This window comes from Ursus arctos, unplaced genomic scaffold (assembly GCF_023065955.2).
Source record: "Ursus arctos isolate Adak ecotype North America unplaced genomic scaffold, UrsArc2.0 scaffold_36, whole genome shotgun sequence".
NCBI lineage: Eukaryota > Metazoa > Chordata > Mammalia > Carnivora > Ursidae > Ursus > Ursus arctos.
In genome coordinates, this window is record NW_026623050.1 from 20,538,975 (window position 1) to 20,565,650 (window position 26,676).

The 26,676-nt window shown below is 38.2% G+C and overlaps 1 protein-coding gene across 1 annotated transcript in view; it reads right to left on the minus strand.

Moving 5' to 3' along the window:
- Positions 1-7,397: 7,397 nt before the first annotated feature.
- Positions 7,398-26,676, minus strand: part of PRTG (protogenin) — a 119,026-nt gene continuing 99,747 nt past the window's right edge. The window contains exons 13-21 of the mRNA XM_057306159.1: positions 23,696-23,791; positions 22,844-23,027; positions 22,030-22,157; positions 20,402-20,572; positions 13,711-13,893; positions 12,063-12,183; positions 10,599-10,764; positions 8,518-8,622; positions 7,398-8,035 (exon numbers count right to left, since the gene is read on the minus strand). Coding sequence (XP_057162142.1) covers positions 7,631-8,035; positions 8,518-8,622; positions 10,599-10,764; positions 12,063-12,183; positions 13,711-13,893; positions 20,402-20,572; positions 22,030-22,157; positions 22,844-23,027; positions 23,696-23,791 — 1,559 coding nt within the window. The 3' untranslated portion in view covers positions 7,398-7,630. The remainder of the gene's footprint in view (positions 8,036-8,517; positions 8,623-10,598; positions 10,765-12,062; positions 12,184-13,710; positions 13,894-20,401; positions 20,573-22,029; positions 22,158-22,843; positions 23,028-23,695; positions 23,792-26,676) is intronic.

A 26,676-nucleotide genomic window follows, 5' to 3' on the forward strand; every position in this document is an offset into this window, starting at 1 on the left:
TCTACAGACAAGATTTGGCAGCTCTAGGATCCTTACTGACATCTTAGCTCATTGTATTCTACCTTCAGTGTAGCAGTCTTGAAGTAAGTTCCCTATTACATTGTTTAACTTTTAACCAAAAAACCCTCTACAATAAATGGAAACTATAAGGAAGAAGAAGCCTGAGGTCCTTGCTTCAGGTCTGAGTTTTGACTACTGATTGAATAACCAAGATTCCAGGAATGATGTTAGGCATCTAAAGTTAAAATTAAAAATTCATGACTCCCGCTCTCATGGACTTTATAAACCGGAAAGAATAGATAGGCATTAGACACAACTATAAAATGTAAACATAGATTTTTAAAAGTCATATTAAACTGGTATTTAAAAAAGCAAGATGTTGCATAATTAGAAAGGCTATTCAAGTTACACTAGTTAGCTATTTATAAAATGTTTTCATAGGAAATTTCACTTTTGGCAAGTCTTGAAAGATCTTTAAGTTTAGTGGCTGTGAGGATATAGGGCACATTTAAACAAATCTTGATAATCTCTGTGATGAACTTTTAACTATGAAAAATCATGTTGCAGAATACTTTTTTCCCAGCTTTCTTGATATATAGTTTAAATTACAAAATAGATCATTTTAAAGGGTAAATTTTGATAAAATTTGGTAATTGTATACAGTCATGTAAATAGCATCATAATAAAATGTAGAATATCATCTTAAAAAAATGAAAGATTTAAATTGAGGTAAATTCCTATTTCCTTTTGTAGATTTTCCTACATTACAGATGAGTGTTTAAATACTAGTCTTTATCTTTTAACCACTGTTCTGTTAATTTTTGGTGCATATACAGGAAATGCAAACATTTTTCATTTTAGCACAGACAAAATGTAACTGAAAAAGCTCACCTGTAAAGAAAAAAAATCCATTAAGAAATGTTCCACAGCCTCATAGAAATGACTTTCAGATTATAATTATTTACACTTGAATTTCCTTTTAAGTCTTCACAGTACTACTGTTTCATTCTGCACAAGAAATCCCCTCATTTCATGGTTAGAGAAAGAACAGAAATAGGTTAAGAACTTTCCTACCAAACAATTCTCAAAATGGTAAATGATTAGAATTTAGGTCCTCCAATAACTAAACTTACACTTGTTCCATTATACGACTCTCCCTCAACTTTGCAACTTTGCTACCTCCTAAGTTAGTGTAAAGAATTAGGTAGGTTGTAATTCATATAAAAACTATCGACTCCAGATCTAGCAAGGAAGGATGACCAGTGACATGCCTGGCTTTTTTCCAGTTAATAAATTCCTATTTGGATATGGGGACTACAGAAAAATCACACAAGATAAAATTCAATTCTAAACACCTACTCTATTAGGCAAATGCTTGAATAGATAAGGACTCTGGAAACCATAACTACCTTATTTCTAATGCAATCCTAGGCACAACCATCAGTTTTCAAGCAATATTGGCTAAGAGAAATTGAAGGTTTTAACAGAGAAAAGAAGCCTGAGTAATTAAATATATTTTCTTAGCTGAGAAAATGTATCCTAGTAGAAATCCTATCAACTTTGGAATTAGACCAATTTGGGTTTGTATCTTGGCTAAGCCACTAAACCAGCTGTGATCTTTGGGAAGTTAAACATTTTAAACCTCAGTTTCCTGATCTCTAAAATGGGGGGAAATATTTGCTTCGCAGAATGTAGTAGTTTGCTGGAATGAAGCATGTGTTTGGCATACCGCATATGCTCAGTAAATCACATTATCTCTTCCTAGAGACTGGGGTCAAAACCAGCTGAAAAATGACTGTCACGTTATCCCTACTCAGAATATCATCATGGTCTCTACCCCATAATGGAGATAGCTTTATCTCCTTAGTGAAAGACATACATACTGAAAATTAGAGTTAGAATTAGCAACTGTCTTTCAAACCTGAAAGAAGGCTTGACTTGAACGATCCAGGAATTAGAACCAGATACAGATGGAATAAAGCTTTCCAGGAAAAGGAACAACCGAAATCAAGAGAGCATGACAAAGAAGAGAACGCGGACGAGGGTGTGCCATGATAAGGCGAGTGGAGGCTCCTGCTGAGGTTGATGGGAAATTGAGGGGTTACCGTACCGAAAATAAAACCGCTGGTGAAGGTGAAGGAAAAAACCTGATTTAAAAGGTAGAAAGATGGCATGTCGCAAATATGCTTTTAGAAGATGAAGAATGAGCGTCGGCATGCTTCTGTTCGTCTACTGAGCCCCTATGTTCGAGGTCTTCTTCCCCCAACCCTCCCGCAGCAACATAATTACTCAAGAGAAAAGCAGAAAATTCAACTATAATAAGAACGGTTACCAAAAATTTCTAATGAACTTCCGTAAACGAGAGCCAAATATTCAGGAAACTTTCTGTTAAATGCATAGAACCGAGACGTTAATTTATGAAGCACATATGCAAAAAATTTAAGCTGCACTGTTTTTGCAAGTGACCTAGAGAGGAAGTTTGATGTGTACACTCGATAAGCTACGAGCCAAGATTTACATAGCTTTGAAATTTTGAAGATCCCTAAAGGGTACATGACTTCAGACTTCCAGTCTCTGTAAAGCAAGACGTTTTGTAGGGATCAGAGTTCCACAGTTCTATAGTAATAATGTATCTACGGCAGGCGAACAAACGGCCACCCACAGAAGTGCATGCCCAAACCTAACTGTGTTAGACTTAGTCTCTAACTGTGTTACCGTACGTGGCAAAGGGACTTTGCAGATAGGATTAAGTTAAGGATTCTGAGATGGGGAGATTATCCTGGATTATCCAGGTGGACCCAATGTCATCACATGAGTCCTTAAAACTGGAGAACTTTCCCTGGTTAGGGTCAGAAAAAGAGACAAATGACGGAACCAGAGTCACAGTGACGCTACGCTGCTGGCGTTGAAGACAGAGCGAAGAGTCCACAGCCTCTACAAGCCAGAAAAAAAACCAAGGAAACAGACATTGATTTTATCCCAGTGAGACCTGTGTCAGACTTGCCACCCACAGAAGTGTAAGGTAATAATCTGTTTGTTTTAAGGCCATCAAGATTGTGGTAATTTGTTACAGAAGCATGAAGAAGATACAGCATCTGTCTGATAAAAATGCAAGACTGTCATAATCCTAAACACCTTCAAAGGCTTAAAAAGGGAAACTGCCTGAGAAGATTAAAGCCTGCAAACATACACATTGCATTAGCCTGTGGTCTTATGTCCTGAGCATAAATCAACTTAACACAGAATTCTATGTATATGTTCTTCTAAACATCAATAAAAGTCACAAGTAGACAACTAGTTGTATATGGTAGTCTCCAGAACCCTCTACTCTGTGCTCACAGCCCACAAAGATTATTCTATTGAACCAAAGCAATTTTACCAGAGATCCATGGGGCAAATTGTCAGGAACACAGTTTACAAAATACATGTTTAGTCTTAGAAAGATCATGACTTTTTCCATGTAACTGAAACTTTTTACATTCCGTATTAAAAATTTACATTCAATGAAAGAGAAACATACACGTGAATCACTACAGCCACCACTGAAATAGAACCACATCTGGATATTCTTGCATTAAAAACAAAACAAAACCCATCCTTTCAATTCCATCTTTTTGGGACACTCTTCAAAGGTGTCCCGTTAATGGACTTGACCAGTGATCCGGAGTAGTCAGCATGAGCGTTTCTGGCAGAAGTCCTTAACAAAGTCAAGACAAACTAATGCAAATCAACTGTCATTGTTCCCAATGTTGGCAGTGCTCTTGTTTGAAGCAAAGACAAATAAAAGGCATTTCACTGAGGATCGAATTTCCCTGGTGTGTCAAAGCCGATTCTTTTAAAAGCTACTTCGTGGATAAAGCTGTGTCCTTACTTTTAGGCTAATCAAAATATAAAACCCCAGATTTCATAAAAAAGATTATAGTTTCACCCAAGGTTTCCCCTAAAGTTTGAAACACTAGGGTCCCTTGATGCAATTCAAATATTTCAACTGATGGACACTTGAAAGAGCACATCGGTCGAAGCATAGCCCACTTAAACAGTGGTATGATTTGTTTGCCCACTATGCGCCACTGCTCCCCAGAGATGACAGCGTCACTATTATTTCGGAACTGCCTCAAGCCTTCTGAGTTAACCAGGTAATGCTTTAAGCAGGAGGGAGACTGCACAGGCTAATTCAGGGGTTGCTATATGCTCTGGAATGGAAAAACTGAGATTTGTTGACATCTCACACTCAAGATGCTTAGGAAAGTAATCACATCATTTGGCAAAAACATCCTGTGGCTGAATCAGCAGATTTGATGGAAAGTCCTATGTATGCTGTTTGGATACAGACTGGGTTCTGGAGAGACAAGGTTGGTTGACATAAAAACAAGAAACAAGAGTTTAATGTATAACTAAATTTGTCTATATGCGGAGGTAACCTTAAATATCTTTGGTTTTTTTATAATTCGTTGACAAAAAGTACTTGAATAAAAACACTGATAAATACCAACATAATTGTATTGCTTTTAATTATGTAAACTTAGCCCTTTGATATCTTTTGCTACTAAAGCTAGATTCCTATTAGCCTCTAAATAAATTTATTTCAAATCTGCTCATCTTTACTTACTTACAGGCTAATCTATATATTTTAATGGTCTTTGGTATGAAAATACTGATGAGCAGTATCTTGTAATATTTGGCATAAAATGCATGCGTGTATCAGTACTTACAGCAAATAAGTCTTTGGAAAAGAAAATAGTTACCATTTGCATATTAACCCCATTGGAATGAAATACCATGAAGTGACACCACTATGAGAGATAAATGAGAACCTTCACATTTTAGTTACAGTTTCATACTTAAGACTTCAAAGAAGCTAGCTTTGGCCAAGTAAAAAGAAGTCTTTGGTGTATACTAAACATCTTATTCAATGAGACCAAAATATTTATCTTTGGTGAAAAGATTTTTTTTTTTTCTCTCCAACAAGTAGTTTCAACAATTTAAAAATACTTTACTCTAATACTGTATATGAAGATTTACTTGCTGAAGAAAAAAAATTACACTTGAAATTCTTTGGAACTATCTGCTGGTAAAGAACTTATTTTAAATGCTCTGGTAACAATAAGGTAGTTGAAATTACTAGTCTATTTAACTACAACAATCAATATAAACCCTATTATTTTGGGTTAGTAACTACTTATATAAGCTTCATACCTATAGATGTTTCTAGTTAATTCAATTTTGGGGGGAAATTATAGTCAGATTTTTACTTTCTACTGAAAATTCTTTGGTAACAGGATTATTATGAAAAAAATCTGTATAAGAACAAAATGAAAAGGTGAAAAAGTAAAAATGTACTGGTAAATAGCAAACAGTTATAGGCTAAAGATCTACAATAACTATGGGCCTATTCATCAAAACAAAAAACAAAAACCAAAAAACAAACAAACAAAATACTTTCCTCAAGGACTTTCAGATCATCTTTTTAGGCTTTTAAAATGATTCAAATTCATTCAGTCCTGGACACATCTTCCATAACCATGATGGATGATGTTTCAACTTTAGATTTTATCTGCCTTTTAATGAAAAGTTTAAAAAATAAAACAAACTCCTTGTATTCCTTAATTTGGGATGCTGATAAAAGTTGGCCCCACAAAACTACTTACGAACCAAAAGACACCATACCCTGTCAGTTTGCCCATGCTTGCATGAGGCAGCTTAAAAGTAACAAAATGTTCCCTGAGTACAGGAAAAAAATAACACTAGAATAACTTTAAAAGGAGGTAGTATAAAACAGGAGCTATAAAGGCAGGGGCAGCAAGTTTCCTTGCCTCAGATTGTTCACCTAAAGCTCTGCTTTTTTTGTTTTGCCATGAAGCCCATACTTAGATAACTAAATGGGGACTTTGAATTTAGTTCAGAAGTGGTTGCTGGCACTTCATGTTGGTCTGCTTCTGAACACATCCAGTTTGGCACAAAACTACAGATTAAGAAACACTAAGAGAGGCATCATCAAACACTGGGATAGGAGATGATGGCGGTAGGATTATTACCCAATAATAGTCTTTCGATTTTAGAACATCATTTAGCATAACCTCCCTACCCCTCCCCCCACCCGTAAACCAAAGGCTTCAAGGGGAAACCCATTAAGATTCTTTTCAAAACAAGGCTCAGAAATCATTTCCAGATAATGTGAAGAAATACTTACAAAAAAATATGCGGCCCCCTCTCTACACCATGTGTTTAATTCTTTTTCCTCTTCCACTGCTGGGTACCTAGTAGGTAACTGTCTTAGGACTGAAAGAAGGCCTCTTCTATGTGGCTGAGTAAACAGTTTGCTGATTTCAAACCAGCAAGAGGATTAACTCACTCCTGGAGTTAGCACTCCTCATTCACAGCATTGACACAGAAAGAAGATTAAATAGAGTACCAAATTCTCTTAAGAATTCAAGAAAATACAAGCAAGGTGGTAGAGCTCTGAATACTTATCCCTAAACCAAACCTGCATGAAAACAAACTAAAATGCTTTGATAAGATACCATACATCAAAATAGTTATTGACAAAATCCAAGAAACTCTTAAGGCAACTTTCTGTACTCCTATCCTGAACAATTTCATGAATATTAAAAATGTATAAGGCAAAGAATTTCATAATACATAATGGAAGGCACTGTTACCATGATAACGTCCAGTTCATTTTATGGTCTACTGTTGCATTTATCTTTATTCTTAATATTTTATGAAATTTCTTTACCCTTTTTTTTTTTTTAAGTCATGGTGGGATTAAAAAACAAAAAGTCTAACCGATTCTCTTTAAAAATCTGTTTTCTGCATGGAGTTTTGCAAATTCTGGAAACGGTGAGGATGCTTTGCAAACTAGACAGCGCAGCCTTTGGCTGACCGTCAGGCAAAGGGGAAGGTAGGAAAGGCACGGCTCTAGGCACCTGAGGTTTGGGGTATAGCAGGCCAAGCACTCAGACTCTAATGCCCAAAACAGAAAGGCCCTTGAAGCCACAGTATTCCCTATATGCTACTGAATAGTTCTGTTCTCAAAAGAGAGACACTTTTTTTGTTTCGGTCATTCGTTAAAATCAACAGTCCCACTTTTTCTCTTCTCAGGGGTTGGACAGTCCTCACGGCTGAGGTATTACATTCTCCAAACCATGCAGATGTCACAGTTTCCTTTAAAAAAAAATCAGAGCTTCAGATAAACATTCTTACTCATATACCTATATGACTCCTTTGATCACACACACCACACATACAGCAATGAAACAAAAGGCTACTAGGAAGTATCATTGGTTATGGAGCAGAGATAAACTATCACAATAAACGAGGTAACAAAGTTGTCTTCTGAGTTTGCCACCTGGCAAACTGAGGTAGATAGTCAGCAAAGGGGCTTCCGAAAGCCTTCCGTTTGCTCCAGTGATTTATTTTATAATCCAGTCAAATATCTTGACTGTCTTTTCACATTGCTGACAATGAAACATTCAAAATATGTGAGTTTAAAAACAAAAAACAAAACACATTCAAAAAAAAAAAAGGCTGAGATACCCAATAAGACATCAAGATTTTCACAAAAGGCTTTGGCTCCCTGTTCATTGTCCTTCGAACAGACTTAAAGGTGAGAAAACCTGACCATGGCTGTCTAGATTGGAAAATCATTTTTATCAAAATGCAGCATGGCTGACGGTGGCTGCAGAACTGAAGAGGAAGTTTGCTGGGCATCCGGCGGCATGGCTGGGTCTTCACACTTCCTCACTGAGGGATCCCCACCTGAATCACTGCCGGTGAAGGAACTGGAGGTCAGGGGTGTGGTGCTTATGACTGAGGACAGGTGTATCTCATCATTGGACTCGTGGGAGAACCTTCCAGAATCCCCAGTCTCGTGGCTGCCTTCACTATTTGCTGAGTGCTCAGCATCAGCAGCAACACCAAAGGGTCTCGGGAAGCTGGCCGGCTGCCCTGGGGAGCTGGGGGAGTCTTCATCACTGATCAACACAGTAGTGCCTGGCTGGTAAAAACACACCGCTTGAGTAAATCTTCTTTGAGGCTAGGCAAAAATACATAAAACACTGTCAGTGACGGGGGAGTGCTCTTGAAAAATCATAAATACGGTTTTACGTAGTCTATATATTCTGAGATAGTAATCTGTTCAAGGACATGGGTGAAAGGCCATCATCACGAAGAGATGATCTAGGTCAGGAGTTCCCCACCCGCGTGGCAACACCTCAGAATGACCGGGGCAAGCGAAGTGTCCAAAGGCTTCCTCAGTGAATTTTGATGCATACTCTTGCCAGATCCCTTCCCCCACAGCCCCCCATTCCCAGCTGAAAACCACAGCTCTGCTTACTATTCCAACCGCCACTTCAGTGATCACGCACCATGGATTTGCATAGTTGTGCCCCAAATTAATAAAATCATATCCAGACAGAACAAGCAAATTAAGGCATTCATTTACATTTCCCTCTCTTTTTAATTATCAATTCATGACACCATGGGTTACCAAAATTTTTTCTCATTTAGGTGGGTTACCTGTTCAACTTTTATCTTCTTAGAATCTTGGAAAAAAAGCCATTTTTTCTTAGAGTTGTTTTTAATTATAGGACCATAGCTATTAATTATCAGGTCAGTTCCTCCCTGGAGAAATAAAAGGAGAAAATGTAAATACTACAGATTTCGGTTTATTACAAGTAGTACACAACATTTTTAAATGTTAAAAGAAAAAGCTGTCAGGGACATCACTATTTCTTTATTTCCACAAGCAGCACACCACAAATTCAGGGTATTTGTCAGTGATCAAAAAGACGTAATAGGTTTATTCTTGAAGTATTTGGGGTGAAGTGTAATAGTTCCAAAAATTACTTCCAAATGTTACAGCACACACAAATACGTAGAAATAGAGAAGCATGGCAAGATATTGACAATTATTTGTGCATTCATTACATTACTCTTTCAATCTTTCCACGTATCTGAAAAACTGAAAAAGCAGTTGGGAAGAAAAAACCCTGGGCCCACATATGCTCAACAAAATGTAAATAAATGGAGGATCAGCTCTTAGGCTAAGCCGAAGGAACAGAGAGATCTGGCTTGGCTTCTTTGCTTCATATAGGCCCCCACTCTGAAAGGCTTCTTTTCACTTAAGATTCTCTTTTTTTCCATGTCTTCCTCCCCATGCCACTTCTCCTCAATCCTTTCTCATGCTCAGTTCCAAGTTAGGACTAAGAGAACCCCAATGTGTTTTAGTACTTTTTATGCTTATTTAGAAGTTCCGGTTTCCAGTGTTCTAGATTAATTGGAAATAAGTTGAATGGCTTACATTTGTGCCAGAAAATAAAAGCTAAATTAAGTTGCAAACAAAAAAGACAACAAGAGTAACAAAAATCAAGTCATTATTATTTACTCATAATATATATAGTACATAGCCCTGTGCTAGATTTGAGATTACATCTGTTAAATATAATTGTATTAAATTTAATGTCAGGGACATCTGGGTGGCTAAGTCGGTTAAGCATCTGCCTTCGGCTCAGGTCATGATCCCAGGGTCCCAGGATCAAGTCCCACATCTGCTCCTTGCTCAGAGGGGAGCCTCTTCTCCCTCTGCCTGCCACTCCCCATGCTTGTGCTCTCTTTCTCTCTGACAAATAAAGTCTTTAAAAAATTTAATATCAAAACTTCCTGAAATTTTGTTGTATTTCTGTTATTCTAAGTTTCAGGAAGGGGTTGGGAAGAAGAATTTAGACCAGGATTTGTTGAGCCAGATAATAAATATTTTAGATTTTGCAGGCCTCTTATGGCCTCTGTCTCAATTTCTTCTATTTTTTTTTCCTTTCTATTAATTACCCTTTAAAAAAGTGAAAAACATTCTTAGCTCATACAAAAAACAGGCTATGGGCTGGCCTGGGCGGGCCTATGGTTTGTGGAGGCCTGATTTATACTGCATTGGTTACGAGAGCTATTATAATAATGCACACTATCTAATGTTGCAATGTGACTAAAAATAATTTTCGGTTGGTGTTCCTAATGCTTATCACTGTCCTATTATTACATATAGTGGAAAGGACATGAAGTAACATCCTCCAATGACACTTCTTTATTATATCCAACTTCCTCAGGCCGTAAAGGGAAGGATCTTGAGACATCTACTTAGATACTCCGTATTTTTAAAAATACAGTTGATACCTGGAATGTTCTAATGTCCAAGGCCGTTAAAAAAATCAACCAAAGTATAGAAATGGATTAATAAAAAAGTTGCCAGCCAAGTAAATACAGGGCAGTCCAAATTACAGTAAATATAGACTAATGACCCTGTGTCCTTATCTAAAACATGTTAGCTCCATATAATCCCAACTAATTGAATTTATGCTGTTTCCTCATTTTTTCCCTCTATCTCTTTAAACTTTTATTCCTTTATCTTTTATCCATCCCTATCTTCTTCTCCCCATATATTTTGTGTAAGGAAGGCTCTGGGTGAAACTGTTTTATATTTCATCAAGGAGACTATGGATATAATGTGTTCAACATATGATTTTTTTTAGTAAGCAAATTTCACGCATCAAGGGAAGATGAATGGAGGGAAGGGTTACACGGCAAATCAGTATCTCAGCTCAGAGTACCTTCGCATCAATGAAGTTGTTTGGCATTATCATTGGCATTAAGGAGTCTTCATTGTCTACAGCTCCTCCCAGGTTCTTTCCTGCTTCATTTCCACTGGCTAGGGAGGCACTAGCACGAGATAATTGTTGAGTGCCATTCTGTGCAGTCTTGGAAGCAGATGATTTCCTGAAATATTGCAAGAAAAGGAAGTCTTCCAATTTCATAGGAGATCTGGACAGATGTACCAAATTTGGCCTATAATCACAACTTTGCAAAAAGTGGAGGTCTTCAATGCTTATTTCTCGAATATCTTTAGAAACGGAGTATTCGATTTTTACCTCAAACTCACTGCTGCAAACTTTTATGATTTTAGGAACTGTCTTTCTTTTTGCCCCAATATCTGCTTACATAAATTTATTTTTTACACTTAATAAAAACCTTAATATTTACAAAGTACTGTTATTTATTACTGTTGATTATTTCAAATTTAGGCAGAAATTATCATTTTAAAATTTACACGTTCTCTTTCAGGTCTGCCTGTCACACTAGCGTAACAATTCACTTGCCAGTTGAGGACGGCAAATTTACAGTAGCACTTCTGCAAGATTTACTAGAACAATCACTAGAACAATCAATATACATAAAGGGTTTTTTGTATGGATTTTATAACAATATTCGAGTGAGAAACTTGTACTGCAAAACAAAGCCAGTTAAATATACAGAAAGGTATTAGAATTCTTTCTTTAACATATGTTTTCTGAGTGTGTTTTTATACACACGTACCATACATAAAGAGTAAATCCTGATAGTCAATGCTAATGGAGGGAGCCTAGCAATAAGGATTATCCAAAAATAATGTGTATCTGACTTTGATTTTTTTAAATACAAGAAAGAACCTTAAAATAAGCGAAAGCAAACGCCAAAATACAAAAAGTTAGAAACAGACAAACTTACTGAATGCTGAGAATTTAGCCAAAGTCAAACTACAAATGAGATTGCCTAACAGAGTTTACAGAGAACAAATCCCTAGTTACCACATTTATTTTAACCCCATGTCTGGAGAATCCCGAACATATGTCCTATGGAAATAAGGGAGGAGCTCTCAATGGCAGGCTACTTAGATATGAAAATATCCCAGACAGTAAGGAATCTCCTCAATCGGCATATACATTAGACTAAGTGTGCCGTTTTTAAAAAGAAACCAGAGGATATACTTTGTACTTCTCAAAATAAAAAGGAAATGAAACTAGGGCCTCATTTAAGAACATTTTATTGGCACAGTAATTTTTTCAAATGGCAAAAAAAAAAAAAATCTCCTTCCAAAGTGAGCACATCTCTATAGCAATTAAGAACTCAAGTAACATTATTTTAAAGTGGAAAATCCCAGTTACTCTAGAAGGCACTTGGTTTCAATTTGCTTCTTGCAGTTACTGTAACATAAATGTTTTTTAACCACCTCGACATGTCTAGCAATGGAAACACACCTGGCTTTACTTCGGTATATCAAGATGAGAACACAGACGAGGATGCAGGTCAAGGCTATGCCAACGCCTACAGCAATGCCAGTCATTGATTTTTGGTCCAGATGGTAATAGCCTGAATAAACTAGAAGCAGAAACACATTTACTCAGTATCAATCAGAAAAATAAATGATTCCATTTATTATAATTCTAAGATAGCTATTTGCTTTTCTATAATTTTTCTTCCTCTCCTAGGAAATTTTTTTTCCTTTTTTTTTTTTTAAAGATTTTATTTCATTTATTCAACAGAGATAGAGACAGCCAGCGAGAGAGGGAACACAAGCAGGGGGAGTGGGAGAGGAAGAAGCAGGCTCATAGCAGAGGAGCCTGATGTGGGACTCGATCCCATAACACCGGATCACACCCTGAGCCGAAGGCAGACGCTTAACCACTGTGCCACCCAGGCGCCCCTCTCCTAGGAAAATTTTTGACAGTATCTGTGTCTAAGCAAAAAAGACACCTGTTACTCTTTTTATCAGTGATCTCAAAGATCAGTTTATATTCCCATACTGAAGATTCCAAATACGAGTTCTAAAGACCATATTATTATATCAAACATGAACATCAGTTAATAACTTATAATGCTAAAAGGCACAAAGCATAGACGTTTCTTGAACCAAAGGGTAGCTTTCATGTCAGGTTAACTTAATAGCAGATCTGTATATTAAAGGTGAGTTTCCCTTGTCCATATCTGCATTTACATAGCAGTGCTCCTCAAACTTTAATGCGCACACAATCACTAGGGGATATGTTAAAATACAGATCTGATTCACTATGTCTGGGGTGGGGTCCGTGATTCGGCACATCAACAAGCTCTTGGGTAATACTCATGCTGCTGGTCCCTAGACACTCTGAGTAGCAGGTACTGGAGAAGTGAGTATGAGCCTTGCTCTCTTTTTCCCGTGATAAGGGAGCTACCACCACTATGTCCCTCCAATGCTTAAACCTACCCTTTCTCTTTTTCTTTCTCCTTCCCTGTTTCTCTCTTCTCTCGACCCCCCCCCCCCCCCACACACACACACAGAGGCACTGAATGACTATCCTCTGAGGAGCTCCCCATCGCCCTCCACAGGCGCACTCTCCCAAAAAGGAGGAAAAGAAGGTGTCTTGTCCTGTACCCACAGGGCCGGGGCGGGGGGGGGGGGGGGGGTTGGCTTCCTTTGGGGCAGGACAGTTACCCTAGAGTGAGGGTGACTCTTTAAAGACACTTCTTCCAGTTGCTCTTCTGGAGAGAAACAACTTTCTCTCCGGAAGGGCTGTTTTTCTTCGGTAACAACTCTTAATGAAAACCATGCTCTCAGCTCGAACACCGCAACCCGCGCGGCTGTTTATTTCCGTGAAACCTCCTCCCATCTGTGTTGGTGGGGGCCCAGCTGGGAAGAGGAGTAGCTGGGACGCAGTGGTCTGAAAAGGGCAGCTGACTGGGAGGTAAGTCTGTCTCCCTGGGGAGTGCAGGGAGGAGCCTGTAATTCCCCAGCAAAAGAATGGTACCAGCAATTCAAGAGACCAAGTGCAGGGATACAGCTGCGGGAGGAGAAGAGATAAAGTGCAGGAGGCTGAAGAAACACTGTACGTTCTTAAGAAAAACCAGTGACTGTGGCGGCATACAGACCTTTGGCATCAGCAGAATCCAAACGCTTGGGCCTCTGATTAGATTCAGAGGTTTCCTTTGGAAGGACTGCCAGCTCCACAGAATTTGAAAAGGGTCCTTCTCCCACCTCATTGGATGCGGATATCTTGACAATGTACACGTTTCCTGCCACCAGGTTTTCTAACAAAGCCATGGTTATTGCCCCTATAAATAGATCAATTACAAATTAAGTAAACCTTAAATTTATCTTTTATTCATTCTTTCAAACACACCATCATGGCCCTTTATTTAACAGATATTTTTCTGATTATAAAAGTAACACCATGCTCATTGCAGAACATTTGGAATCCACACACAGATATAATAAGATGAGAATCTAATCTCCCTTTGTTAACATATCGGAATATTTGTGTGTGTGTGTGTGTGTGTGCGTGCGCACACATGCGGGTATGTGCACTGTACATGTGTGGGTATATATTTACTATATGCATTTTTTATATTTTAGAGTTTTCACTTAACTTTGTACCATGCACATTGCCTCTATATAATCCTTCTCTGTGTTTTAAAGTAATAGATATCTTTGTTTACATTTGTATCTAATGTTTTTTACCCCCAAATTTTATTTATACACACACACACACACACACACACACACAAACACACACACACACACACTGCTTTACATAGGTATGGATACAAAGAGCATTAAAAACATTTTAGAACGGAATATTTCAAACGTAGGTGGAGAGAGAACGGTATAATGAACCCAGATTCAACAGTTATAATTAGATTTTCTAAATCCAATGTGAAAGGCTTTTTTTCTTTTAGAAATGTTCAGGGGCACCTGGCTGGCTCAGTTGGTAGAACATGGGACTCTTAATCTTGGGGTTGTGAGTGTGAGCCCCACACTGGGTGAAGAGATTACTAAAAAAAAATAAAACTGAAAAAAAAAAAAAAAAGAAATGGTTAAACTACTTATGGTAATCATTGTGACAGATGATCCTGCTCTTAAATTAGAAACAATTGTTTTTAAAAGTGTGAATATATTTCCCGTTCACCCAACCATTATCTAAAATTTCTTGGAAATAAACAGGAAGGAAAATGCTAAAGTTATAGAGGAACCTCAGAGTGTTGAAGACCTCAACCTCAGGTTAACTATCAAAACTTCCTCCAGTAACCCGCCAGCATCTACTTCTCTCCAAAGTCACCATCTCTTGAATTTGTATATGATATTTGGTATCAAAGGCATTTTCTCTGTTGGCATGATGGCTAAGAAGGATTCCTATGTGTGTGCTGCTAATGCTTGAGGGGTCTTTCTGCTCTTGTTCTGCCACGGCCCTGAAGTATTTTCTTACAAAAGGGACTCCCATCCTAGGGATGAACTCTCACGTTAAGAACGCGGGTGTAACAAATTCAACCACAAAGTTGTTCCAGCACGGACTGTATTTGTGAGTCAATATTCACATGGAACCTAGCTTCCCTCAGGTGATGTCATCTCACCTTTCCCCCGACTCAGAGCATCCTTACAATAGCTTTGAAGAACCTATGATAGATTGTAGCAGGCACCTCCAGGCCAGACCAGACTATTCTCTTACACTTGCTAGTGTATATTTCAGTATACAAGTGAAATGTGGGGTGATCTCAGAGCTCAGGTCATGATTCAGAGGCCACCCCTGAGGTCACATGGTGTGAGGCAGTTCAACCAAGCAGCTACGCGAGGGCTGAACATGGCTTGTTTTCATGTTCTCTGGTTTCGGCTTGGCCTGAAGAAAGTGTGAGCTACTTGAGTACACAACTGTTAAATAAACAAACTGACCCTTATTTAGAATCAGGAAGAGACTTTCTACTGTTACCATGTTCTCAGACAGGTGAATAAAAACCAAAGCTGTACTGTGACGTGTTACAGTTAACTAGAAGGAAGAACATTTAAATTTCTTCACAAGAGACATATAAACAGTTTCCATTTTAGCACAGAATACTTCACATTTAATTTTTTAAAATACTTGGCAAAAACCAGTCCCTATCTGAAATTAAAAGTCTTTCCATTTTTTTTTAAAGATTTTATTTATTTATTTGAGAGTGAGCGAGCACAGAGGGAGAGGGAGAGGGAGAAGCAGACTCCCCACTGAGCAGAGAGCACGAGGACATGGGGCTCCATGCCAGAACCCCAAGATCACGACCCAAGCCGAAGGCAGATGCCTAACCGATGAGCCTACTAAGGTGCCCCGAAAAGTTTTTTCATTTAATTCAAGTTTTATAAGCAGATGAGCTGTGTAGACGCGTGCAAGTGCTCCCTTCCTTCCACAAAGAGTCCTCCTTCACATACAAAAGGAAACTAACATTCTGGCTCCTCTAGGAGGAAAAAAGCAGTTCACTCAAAGCAGTTCCTAAATATTAAAGTGATCTTCCTGTCCTTCTACTCTCTCAGCACACTATCTCAATCTCAATTAGTGTGATTACGCCAGTCCACTGCCTTTCGTGTGTGTCTGAATCTTTCTCTATTTTAGGAGTTTCAGAAACCAGACGGTGCAATAGCCTCAGTGTTGGATCAATGTTGATCAAATGCTGGCACGCTACCAACGAAGTAATTTGTGACTTGGGGCACATTACTGAGCTTTAATTTCCTCATGGGGGCAATAATTCCCACCTCATATAGTTATTAGAAAGGATTAAATAAACTACCACTGGCAAGTCTCCGACCTAAGTGTATATACTCAATGAAAGTGAGTCTTCTTCTGCACCTCTGACCCGCCCTTCTTTCCCTTCTGGAGGACAGAAATTTTCTTCGTATTTGAACAGTTTAAGGTGGTTGGCATAATGTGTGTACAAGATAATTCCCAGTAAATGCCAACTGGACTTATATTAAAATTTGAGCTATTTGTGCCAAAGGAGTGTTCTTTTAGGATAAAAGAGCCTACAGGGTAAGATTTTGAGGTTGGAGAAGTGCTCCAGAATGCAGTCCCCAAACTCACTTCTGTCTACACTCTCTAAGTGATTGTTTCCCAGTTCCACAGTGTTGAAAATCACGTACTTAGTTATACCACTAGTGTACCTTTCCATACCTCTCCCATGAACTTAACCCTACCACCCACTGCTTAATCAACCTCTCTACTTGGACATCTAGGATGCATTTCAAATTTAACATGTTAAAAACCAAACCTTTGATTTCCCCCATCAATTTCGCTTCTTTTTTTCCTTACACTCCTCATCAATTTGCAGCAAACCTCATAGGCTGTCCTTTCAAATTGTGTTCTAATAGTTCTTATTACCTTCCTCGTTATCACCCCTGTCCGAACTGCCCACTAACTCTCAGGTGGACACCTGTATATTCAGGGGTCTCTCAACTTCTACACTTACCAGCTTGTAATCAGTTTTTCAGGTGGTTGACGAAGTAATCCTTTTAAAATGTAAATCTGATCAAAAGTCTCCAATGCCTTTCATCTCTCTTAGAATAAAATCTGTGGTCTACAAAGTCTTCCCTTGGTTTCTTCCGCCCTGATTTCCTACTACCTGCTCTTCCCCTCATTCTAGCCTCCCTGGTCTTCTTGTTGTTCCTCCAACATGCCAAGCATGCTTTTGTCTCAGGGCCTTTGCATTTCCTCCAATATTCACATGGCTCTGCTTAAGTGTCATTGCTTCCAAAAGGACTTAACCTTACTACCTCCATCACTCTGTCTCCTCCCTCCCATTGCAGCTTTCTTAATACCACTTATAACACTACCTGAATATCTATATATTTGTTTGTGTGTCACTGGAGATTCAATGGGGGAAAGAACATTGTTTTGTTCACTGTGGTACTGCCAATGCCTAAGAGCGAGCCTGTCACACAGTAATCACTCAATAATTCATTTAATAAATCAATGTGTTCCTACTATTGGTATTCTGATTGACTTGGTGAATGTGGAATTAAATTCCTTTATTGAAGGACTTTAATTTCCAATGTGTATCTCTAATAGGAGGAAATGGCATATTTATTTAGGCTAAATTTATTTAGTCGTATAACTTTTTTTTTTTTTTGGAAGAAGGATCATCTGTACAATTTGTAAGAAACTCATGCTATGGGGAACAGAGTTCAGGAACTGCTATATCTAGGGCATGGTTTCCTATAGTGTCTCTTAGATTTTGAAATAATTGGCTACTTTGTGCTGATTTACTGTGTATCAGGAAGGTAAAGGCTGTTAATTTCTGATTCACTTTAACTTACACACAAGTATAAGTTCATATCACATTTCTGCTCAACCATTTTACCATGTACACTTTTAGCCACAAATATTATCTGGTCATCAGGAACATTTTAAAAATGCTTTCACTAATGAAAAACTCTTATTCCACTTGGCAATAAATATGGGAATTAATTATATATGTAAATATGTATAAACATGTATAGAAGATTAGTGGAAACATAGGAAATACTGATTTTCTCCCTCTTCTTCTTTCCTCATCTTTTTCTACACTTTCACCTTTTCCAAAAGTTGCCATAATTAGACATTAAAGAACATTTTATATATATATTTTTTTTCTTCAAATGCCATGATGTATTTTTTGCTTTTGGTTTAAAAGTGGGCGACTCAAGGAGCGCCTGGCTGGCTCAGTCGGTGGAGCGTGCAACTTTTGATTTCGGGGTTGTGAGTTCAAGCCCCACATTGGGTACAGAGATTACTTAGACATAAAATCTTAAAAAATAAAAATAAAAGTGGGTGACTCAAACCCTTCATGTTTTTTGCGCTCAAAAAAAAAAAAAAACCTCAACTGTTTTTTAACTGTATTGTTTATTTTGTCCTCTGAAATATTAGCATTAGCTATAAAAAAGGACACGTACAAGATGGTATAGCTTTTTGCTGAGAATTTTTCTTAAAATCACAAAAGTCAGATAATGGCAAAAAGATTTTTTTTCTCCCATGCATGATTATATAGTTAGAAAGTTTTATATAGGTGTAAATCCTGCAATTACAATCCATTTCACTATTGGGTCATGGATGAGGATAAATGTTTTTTGTTCCTTGTCTGAAACCGGCAAATGAATGCATTAAAAGGAACCAAAACAAAATACAGTTTCTTTTTAGGCAGGTACAAATAAAGAGATAAAGGGAAGAAGTGCTCATGGGATAAATCAGGTTAGTCAGGGTCAAATGTGTCAATAAGTCATTTTGGAATTAACTAAAACTTGAGTTGTACATTTTAAGAATAGTGGGGTAGTCTGTAAGACTACTAGCTCCAAATAAATTGTACCTCCATCTCTCCACACCCATGGGCAGTCCTCTCCTGCACCAATTCTGGTCTTGCCTACCTGATTTGCTTTGCCCAGTGGGACATCAGCAAATGTGCTACAAGCAGAGGCTCGCAAAGCATTGTACGTGCAGCTCCCTCCCTCTCTTCCTGACTTTGGAACTCTCTCTTGCTGTTTTTGAGCTACTCACACTCTGTTGCAACCAGGAGATGATTTCAGTCTCATGAGTGACCTCAGGAGGGACCAGGAGAAGTGCCCAGCTGATCCCAGTCCAAATTGCTGACTCACAGAACTGTGAGAAAATAGGATGGCTAATTTATAAAGTGGTTTGTTAGGTAGCAATAGATAATGGACACAAATATAAAATTGTATTGCTGGCAAGTACTTATGACTTTCAAGTCTCCTCAGTGACTGGGAAAGCATTACTTAGTGGGGCTTCTGCATAATGAAAAATATGAATATATGACTATTAAGATTCCCACGACAGTCACCATTGATTTGTTTTACAACTGCATAGAGTTTTATACTACATCCACGTAAGTGTCTTTAAAGTTTATCCTAAGTAGGTAAGTATTCCCTTTAAAAGGTAAAAAGTACGTACAAATGCTCAGTACTGTAAAAGTGCTTAGAATATGCAGATGGCCAACAAATTTCCTTCTTGAAATCCTTCTCAAGCTTTTAATTGCTTAGCAATACGTGTCTGAATTAAGAACGTGCCAAAATAATGAAACTTTACTATTTATGTGATGGCCCATCTAAAAACTGGCATGTGGGACTTGCCCAAATGGAAGATTCAAAAATGTAAAAAGGATATAATGATAAAAGCATGCAGTAAGAATGTTAAAAATTTTAGAACTGTTTTTCTTAGCAAAAAAAAAAAAAAATTAGTGTTAAAAAAGTAAATTCAGTGTTCTTATGCCCCAGTCAGCTTTTCCCTGTACTTCAGTGGGACCCTGATATTCACATGGACCAATTTATTTGTACGTGGACCATTTTAGTAAAAAGGTCTGCTAGCTTAAACCAGATCTTCCAGCATTTGCTACTCCAGTGTAAGACACACCAACACTGGATATCTAGTAGTCAACTATAACGGATCTTCTTTCCTTGCCCCATTCTTTCTCTACTTAAGCTACTATCCTTTGACCATCCTCTCCTTCCCATCTCAATCCTCGGTATCCTAATTCAGGCTTATAGTCTGGACCACTACAGTCGCCTCCTATTCTCTACATTACTCTGATCCATCCCTCCTGCACCAAACCCGTTCTAATCACAATAGTCAAGAGTGATCTTTCCAGAATGTATATCATAGGCTCATGCTTAAAATATCCTGATGGTTCCCCAGTGCTCTGTGAATAAAACCCAAATCTTTTATAATGTTACTTCATAAATATAAATTCAGAACAAACTCTAGATCCTTCTTTCTGTTTGTTTCCTTATCATCAATAATCTTACATTTCATCCTCTTTGATAACTTATGATCATTACCTTCTCGGTGTAGGACCTGCCACTCTCCTGCAATCCAGGCCTTCCTGGACGCGTACAAGATGGTATAGCGCGTCACCACGGTCTCTGGGCCATCAGGGGGTTTCCAAGAAACAAGAGCAGTGTCATCTTCTATCAACGTCACTTTTACTCCAACTGGTGGGCCTGCCGGTGCTGTACATACATGGAGAAAATATTGTATTACCAGGGTTACATGGTGATAAACACTCAAATACCTGGCCAACAGACTGAAAAACTTTGGGAAAAGAGTGTGGAAAAACTAGAAACCACTATAAAAACATCTCAGAAGCACAGCTTTTACAGATCATTAGTGTTAAGAGTAAAACACTATTTTTTCTTCTTTTTCTGAGAGCTAATTTCATTTTTATAATTAAAACATTAAAAAAAAAAAAGGAGATGGTAGATTCCTAGATGGGGAATTACTAAGTCAAAGGGTGTAAGCGTTTTTAGGGCTTTTGGTATTGTTTTGCCAAACTGATAACTAGAAAGGTTTACAATTCCACCAGCAGCACCTGCCCATTAGGTATTGAATCTCACCCCATTAGGTATTGAATCTAAACCACATTTCTTACTAAAACATACAGAATATATATCTCACGTGATATAGGAAGCCACTGAAGGATATACTGAGACCAAAACATTTATTCTCCAAAAAGTTGTCAATCCGTGAATTTACAGGGCAGACCTTAGACTAATAATTTATACTTGCGAAAGTAGTCAAGTCTTGGGATTTTAGCTGACAACGTGTTTGATATGAACTAAAAGTGTGAAGAGCTGGTTTTTGGCACCCCACCACATGTGGAATATAGCCAAAACAACAGCCAAGAGGCCCCATGCTTGCTGACGTTAATGTCCTTCCTTTGTTTTCTCTCAGCATAAATTAGAATAGAGCCGCGATGGTCCTTAACATAGATCATCTACTCCCTCACCCTCATTCTAGAGAAAAGGAAATGCAGGTCCACAGATGTGAGATACCTTAGCAAGAGGCACAGGTAAGCTTCAGCAGTGGTGCTCGATCAGGTCTCCCCTCTCCCCCGCACTGTGCACAGCAGGCAAGCTACCACACACGACTTCTAAGGTGGGCGCCTAACATCGTTAAGTACACTATTCACGTACTTCCATTTTAAATTATTTGGGTACAGTCTTGAACAGCACACCTGACTTTAGAAAATGTAGTGCTCCCCAAAGAGACGTTAAATTTAAGCCCAGTGGCTTGTGTGATCTATACAGTGAGAGGAAAAAATACGGTGAGAGGAAATAAACATTTACTATAATAGAAGAAAATACATTTCGAAAGTTAAGAAACAAAACAAAACAAATGCATACATGGCAACCAGGGTGGTAACCGGGTAGTATCTTCTTTAAAGTGACATATCTATTTTTTTTTTTTAAGATTTTATTTATTTATTTGAGAGAAAGAGAGAGCACGACCAGGCAGAGGGAGAGGGAGAAGCAGGCTCCCAGCAGAGCAGGGAGCCTGACAGCAGGGCTCAATCCCAGGACCCTGAGATCATGATCTGGGCCAAAGGCAGACACTCAACCGACTGAGCCACCCAGGAGCCCCTAAAGTGGCATATCTATTTTTTTAACATATAGATAAATGTCCGTACCTTCTGGAAGTGTCGAATGGTAGACAACGGGGCTCCAGGGGCTGGAAAGCTGATCCACGTGCAGCCGTACAGCAAATTCATATTTGGTGTTTGGTTCTAGACCTTGAACCAACATGTGAGTTTCTGATCTATAAAATTAGTAACGAAGCTGTTAATGCTGATAATACATTGTTTCTAAAAGAGTATCAGTATTTCCAGTCAACACAAGTAAGCATACTGTTATTATTTATTACCTCATTTTCTTTAAAAAAATTTTTTTAGACTAAAAAAGCAATCTCCTTTGACTATTAAAATACTATACTTGGTATTATCCTATAGAAATGAGCCTACAAATTGCCTCTCTGAGAGGGAACTATGAAATTAGCAGTATAGAAATATCCCAATACAAAGGGATTTCCTCTGAAATACTGGGAGTCAAATCATTCTGTTAAACCATAATGATGGACTTTTTTCTAACTATAACCAAGAAAACAGAATAAGCTTTATTTTTTGATGCCAGCATGAAAGTGGTCTTTTGTGTTTTCCTTTAAACATGCTAAGTTTAGCCACTTGAAAGTAATAATAGCTTCTTGCCTAATCTTGCAGCATGAGGCTGAGGAAACCAACACAAAATCCTTTATAGAAACTAAATGTCAGAAGATGCAGTTTCCAGAACTGAATATGGTAAAGATGCAAAACTCCCAACCATTTTATAAGTACGGTAAGTCCTGAGACAGGTGCTTACAGCTAAAGGTCAAGCTGGCCCAAGATGGTAAGAAATAAGTGTGAGTGGGGAGAAGTGCAAAGAAAACCACGATTAATAGAAGCTACATACGTTTGAAGGTATAGAACCAAAGAAGCATTCTGCAGGCCAACAGGGTTACAGCGGATGGTGTAGTTAATTTGTGCAGTGGTGAACGCAGGCCTCCTCCAGTGCAGGAAGATGGAAGATGAGGTGTTAGCCTTCGCATAGAGATGGTGGGGTGGTGGTGGAGGAGGAACCATGCGATCACGAACAGCTATTGAGAAAGACAACGTTAATTTATTGCACAGCGTAATATTACTGTAGAAAGTGGTAAAATGATAAAATCGTAATTCCCCACCCTATTGGTTGACTTTAGGTTCTTTTTTTCATTAAAGAGGTTCATAGATATATCTAGAGAGGTATCATTCAATTCTGAGCAACTCTTTCCTGAGTTAGATAAGCAATCAAATATGATCAATACTTAGATTGTAAAACAGAAGCACCAAGAAGTCAAACTACTAGCCAAACACATTCCGAAGGCCAGCAATGGACTTAAAACTAAACTGACACCCTCTTCAGTAGCAATAAAACCAAACAGGTCTTAGCAGCCGAACTGAACAGTAACTGGAAGGAAATAAACAGCCTTAAGATTAGAGCAGATAGGTATTCAGGGTTATTTTCCCCATTTGTATTTCTAAGGGTCTTTTGATTGCAAAAGTAAAACAGGTTCTTATAATTAAATACACCTCGCTCAAGTATTTATTTTGAGCATGTAAGTACATGCTTTTTTGTTCAAAATAACTATGTTAGGTGCCACGGAAGAGATAAAACCACCAATGATTCCAAGTAGTAACGAGACTTAAATTTGCAGAAGGAAGGGTTCTCGAGAACAAGGACTGTGAGCCAGACGGAGTGAAACGTGCTCCCACAACTCTTACTTACACACGCAGCCCGGAGTGCTGACTGTCTGATCGGCCTGATAGCCATCTTCTATGCTGTTGTAAGCCAGCAGCCTCACGTGATACTTTCTTCTGGGGTCTATAAAGAAACTGACAGGTAATAATTTGGTCCAGCCCTCTAGATATCACCCCTCCAGAGCCTTTGCAGATTTTGGTTTAAAAATCTTTTGGATGCATAACAGTTTTAAGTGAAATGAGAGGGTTTTTCCCTTTCCCTCTCCTACACAGTGACTCAGCAATTCACCTTTGTGTGACATTGTTACTGTGACTATCTACCAGTTATTTACAATATTACTTAACCTCTCTTCAAACAATAACATTAACACTATTACTCTTTGTCCTCCTCCTCAACTGACCAGAGATGGATTCTTGATTCTAAAAGCCTTGGGGGTTGCCTGATGGATCACTCGTAAGAGGTTACACTATATAGAAGTTTTTAGTTATTGGAAGGGGTAGCTACCTTAAAAAGCATGGAAATCAAACTGAGCTTATTTTCCCCCTCAAAGGTAAAGATAATTATAATTTTCATCCTTTAGTAACTTTAAAAAGTTTTGTAATCATGTGTTATTTAAGTTTATTCCTATGTGTGCCCTTTCCATAAACCTAGTTTCAGGTTGACAGTTAAATTCTCCAAGAAAGAGGAATTGGAGCTCCCCCTACTGGTCTTCATTAACTGTCACAATATGAAAACCAAAGTCCATCCCATACTGACAGAAACAAAAAAAATTTTTCAGATTTTTGAGGAAATAAATGGTTATACATTTTAAATGACATGCTTTAGAATATATTCAAGAAGTTTAATGATATAAATACATTAAATGATAACATTTAATTATAGAGTACTCGCTTGGGACAAAAAATAAATACTATGAAAAAATAATGTATTTCTTTTTTGAAACCCAGCTTTGCTGAGGTACCACTGATGAATAGAAGTTGTATATATTTAAGGTATACGAGTTGATGTTTGACATATGTATACATTGTGAAGTGATTTCTACAATCAAGCTAGTAAATATATACTATCACCTCACATAGTTACCATTTTTGTGTGGGTATGTTGAAAATACACGGGAAACAAATAATCAAATCAAAAAATGGGCAGAAGATATGAACAGACACTTATCCAATGAAGACATACAAATGGCTAACAGACACATGGAAAAATGTTCAAAATCATTAACCATCAGGGAAATATAAATCAAAACCATCTTGAGATACCACCTTACACCAGTTAGAATGGCAAAAACTGACAAGGCAGGAAACAACAAATGTTGGAGAGGATGTGGAGAAAGGGGATCCCTCTTACACTGCTGGTGGGAATGCAAGTTGGTACAGCCACTTTGGAAAACAGTATGGAGGTCCCTTAAAAAGTTAAAAATTGAGCTACCCTATGATCCAGCAATTGCACTACTGGGTATCTACTCCAAAGATACAGACGTAGTGAAGAGAAGGGCCATATGCACCCCAATGTTCATAGCAGCACTGTCCACAACAGCTAAATTGTGGAAGGAGCCGAGATGCCCTTCAACAGATGACTGGATTAAGAAGATGTGGTCCAGGGGCGCCTGGGTGGCACAGCGGTTAAGCGTCTGCCTTCGGCTCAGGGCGTGATCCCGGCGTTATGGGATCGAGCCCCACATCAGGCTCCTCTGCTATGAGCCTGCTTCTTCCTCTCCCACTCCCCCCGCTTGTGTTCCCTCTCTCGCTGGCTGTCTCTATCTCTGTCAAATAAATAAATAAAATCTTTAAAAAAAAAAAAAAAAAAGAAGATGTGGTCCACATATACAATGGAATATTACTCAGCTATCAGAAAGAACGATTTCACAACATTTGCAGCAACATGGATGGGACTAGAGGAGATAATGCTAAGTGAAATAAGTCAAGCAGAGAAAGACAATTATCATATGGTTTCACTCATTTATGGAACATAAGAAATAGGAAGATCGGTAGAAGAAGAAAGGGAAGAATGAAGGGGGTGTAAACAAAAGGGGGAATGAAGCATGAGACTATGGACTCTGGGAAACAAACTGAGGGCTTCAGAGGGGAGGGAGGTGGGGGAATGGGATAGGCTGGTGATGGGTGGTAGGGAGCGCACGTATTGCATGGTGCACTGGGTGTTATACGCAAGTAATGAATCATGGAACATTACATCAAAAACTAGGGATATACTGTATGGTGACTAACATAATAAAAAATTATTATTAAAAAAAAGAAAAAAAAAGAAAAGAAATAATAAAATTAAAATGTGCATCCTATTTGACCTAACAATTTCCAACAATTTTATTTCAGAAAATGTTTGCATAAGTGTGTGAAATTATACCAAATATTCAATAAAGCATTTTTTGTGATAGTTAAAAAAAAAGATCTTAGTAAATCTCAAGTATACAACACAGTATTGATAAGTATCATCACCATGCTCTCCAGATCACCGGATCTCCGGAACTTATTCATCTTGCATAAGTGAAGCTTTGCACCCTTGAGCGACATCTCCCCATATCCCCCATCACCGAGCACCTGGCAGCCACCATTCTACTCTCTGCTTCTATGAGTTCTACTAGTTTGGATTCCACACATTGATGAAATCATGCAGTAACTGTCTTTCTGTATCCGGCTTATTTCACTTAGCATAACACCCTCTAGGTTCATTCATGTTGCACAAATGGCATGATTTCCTTCCTTTTTTAAGGCTGACTAATATTCCATTGTGTATACAGGCCATATTTTCTTTGTCCATTCACCCATCAGCAGACATTTAGGTTGTTTTTATATCTTGGCTATTGCGAATAATGCTGCAATGAACATGGGGGTGCAGTTATCTCTTTAAGATACTGATTTCATTTCCTTTTGCTATATACCCAGAAGTGGGACTGCTGGATTATATGGTAGTTATATTTCTAACTTTAATGTATTTCCATGTTATATTTCTCTAAATAATAATACACAAATACATCTAATACTTCATAA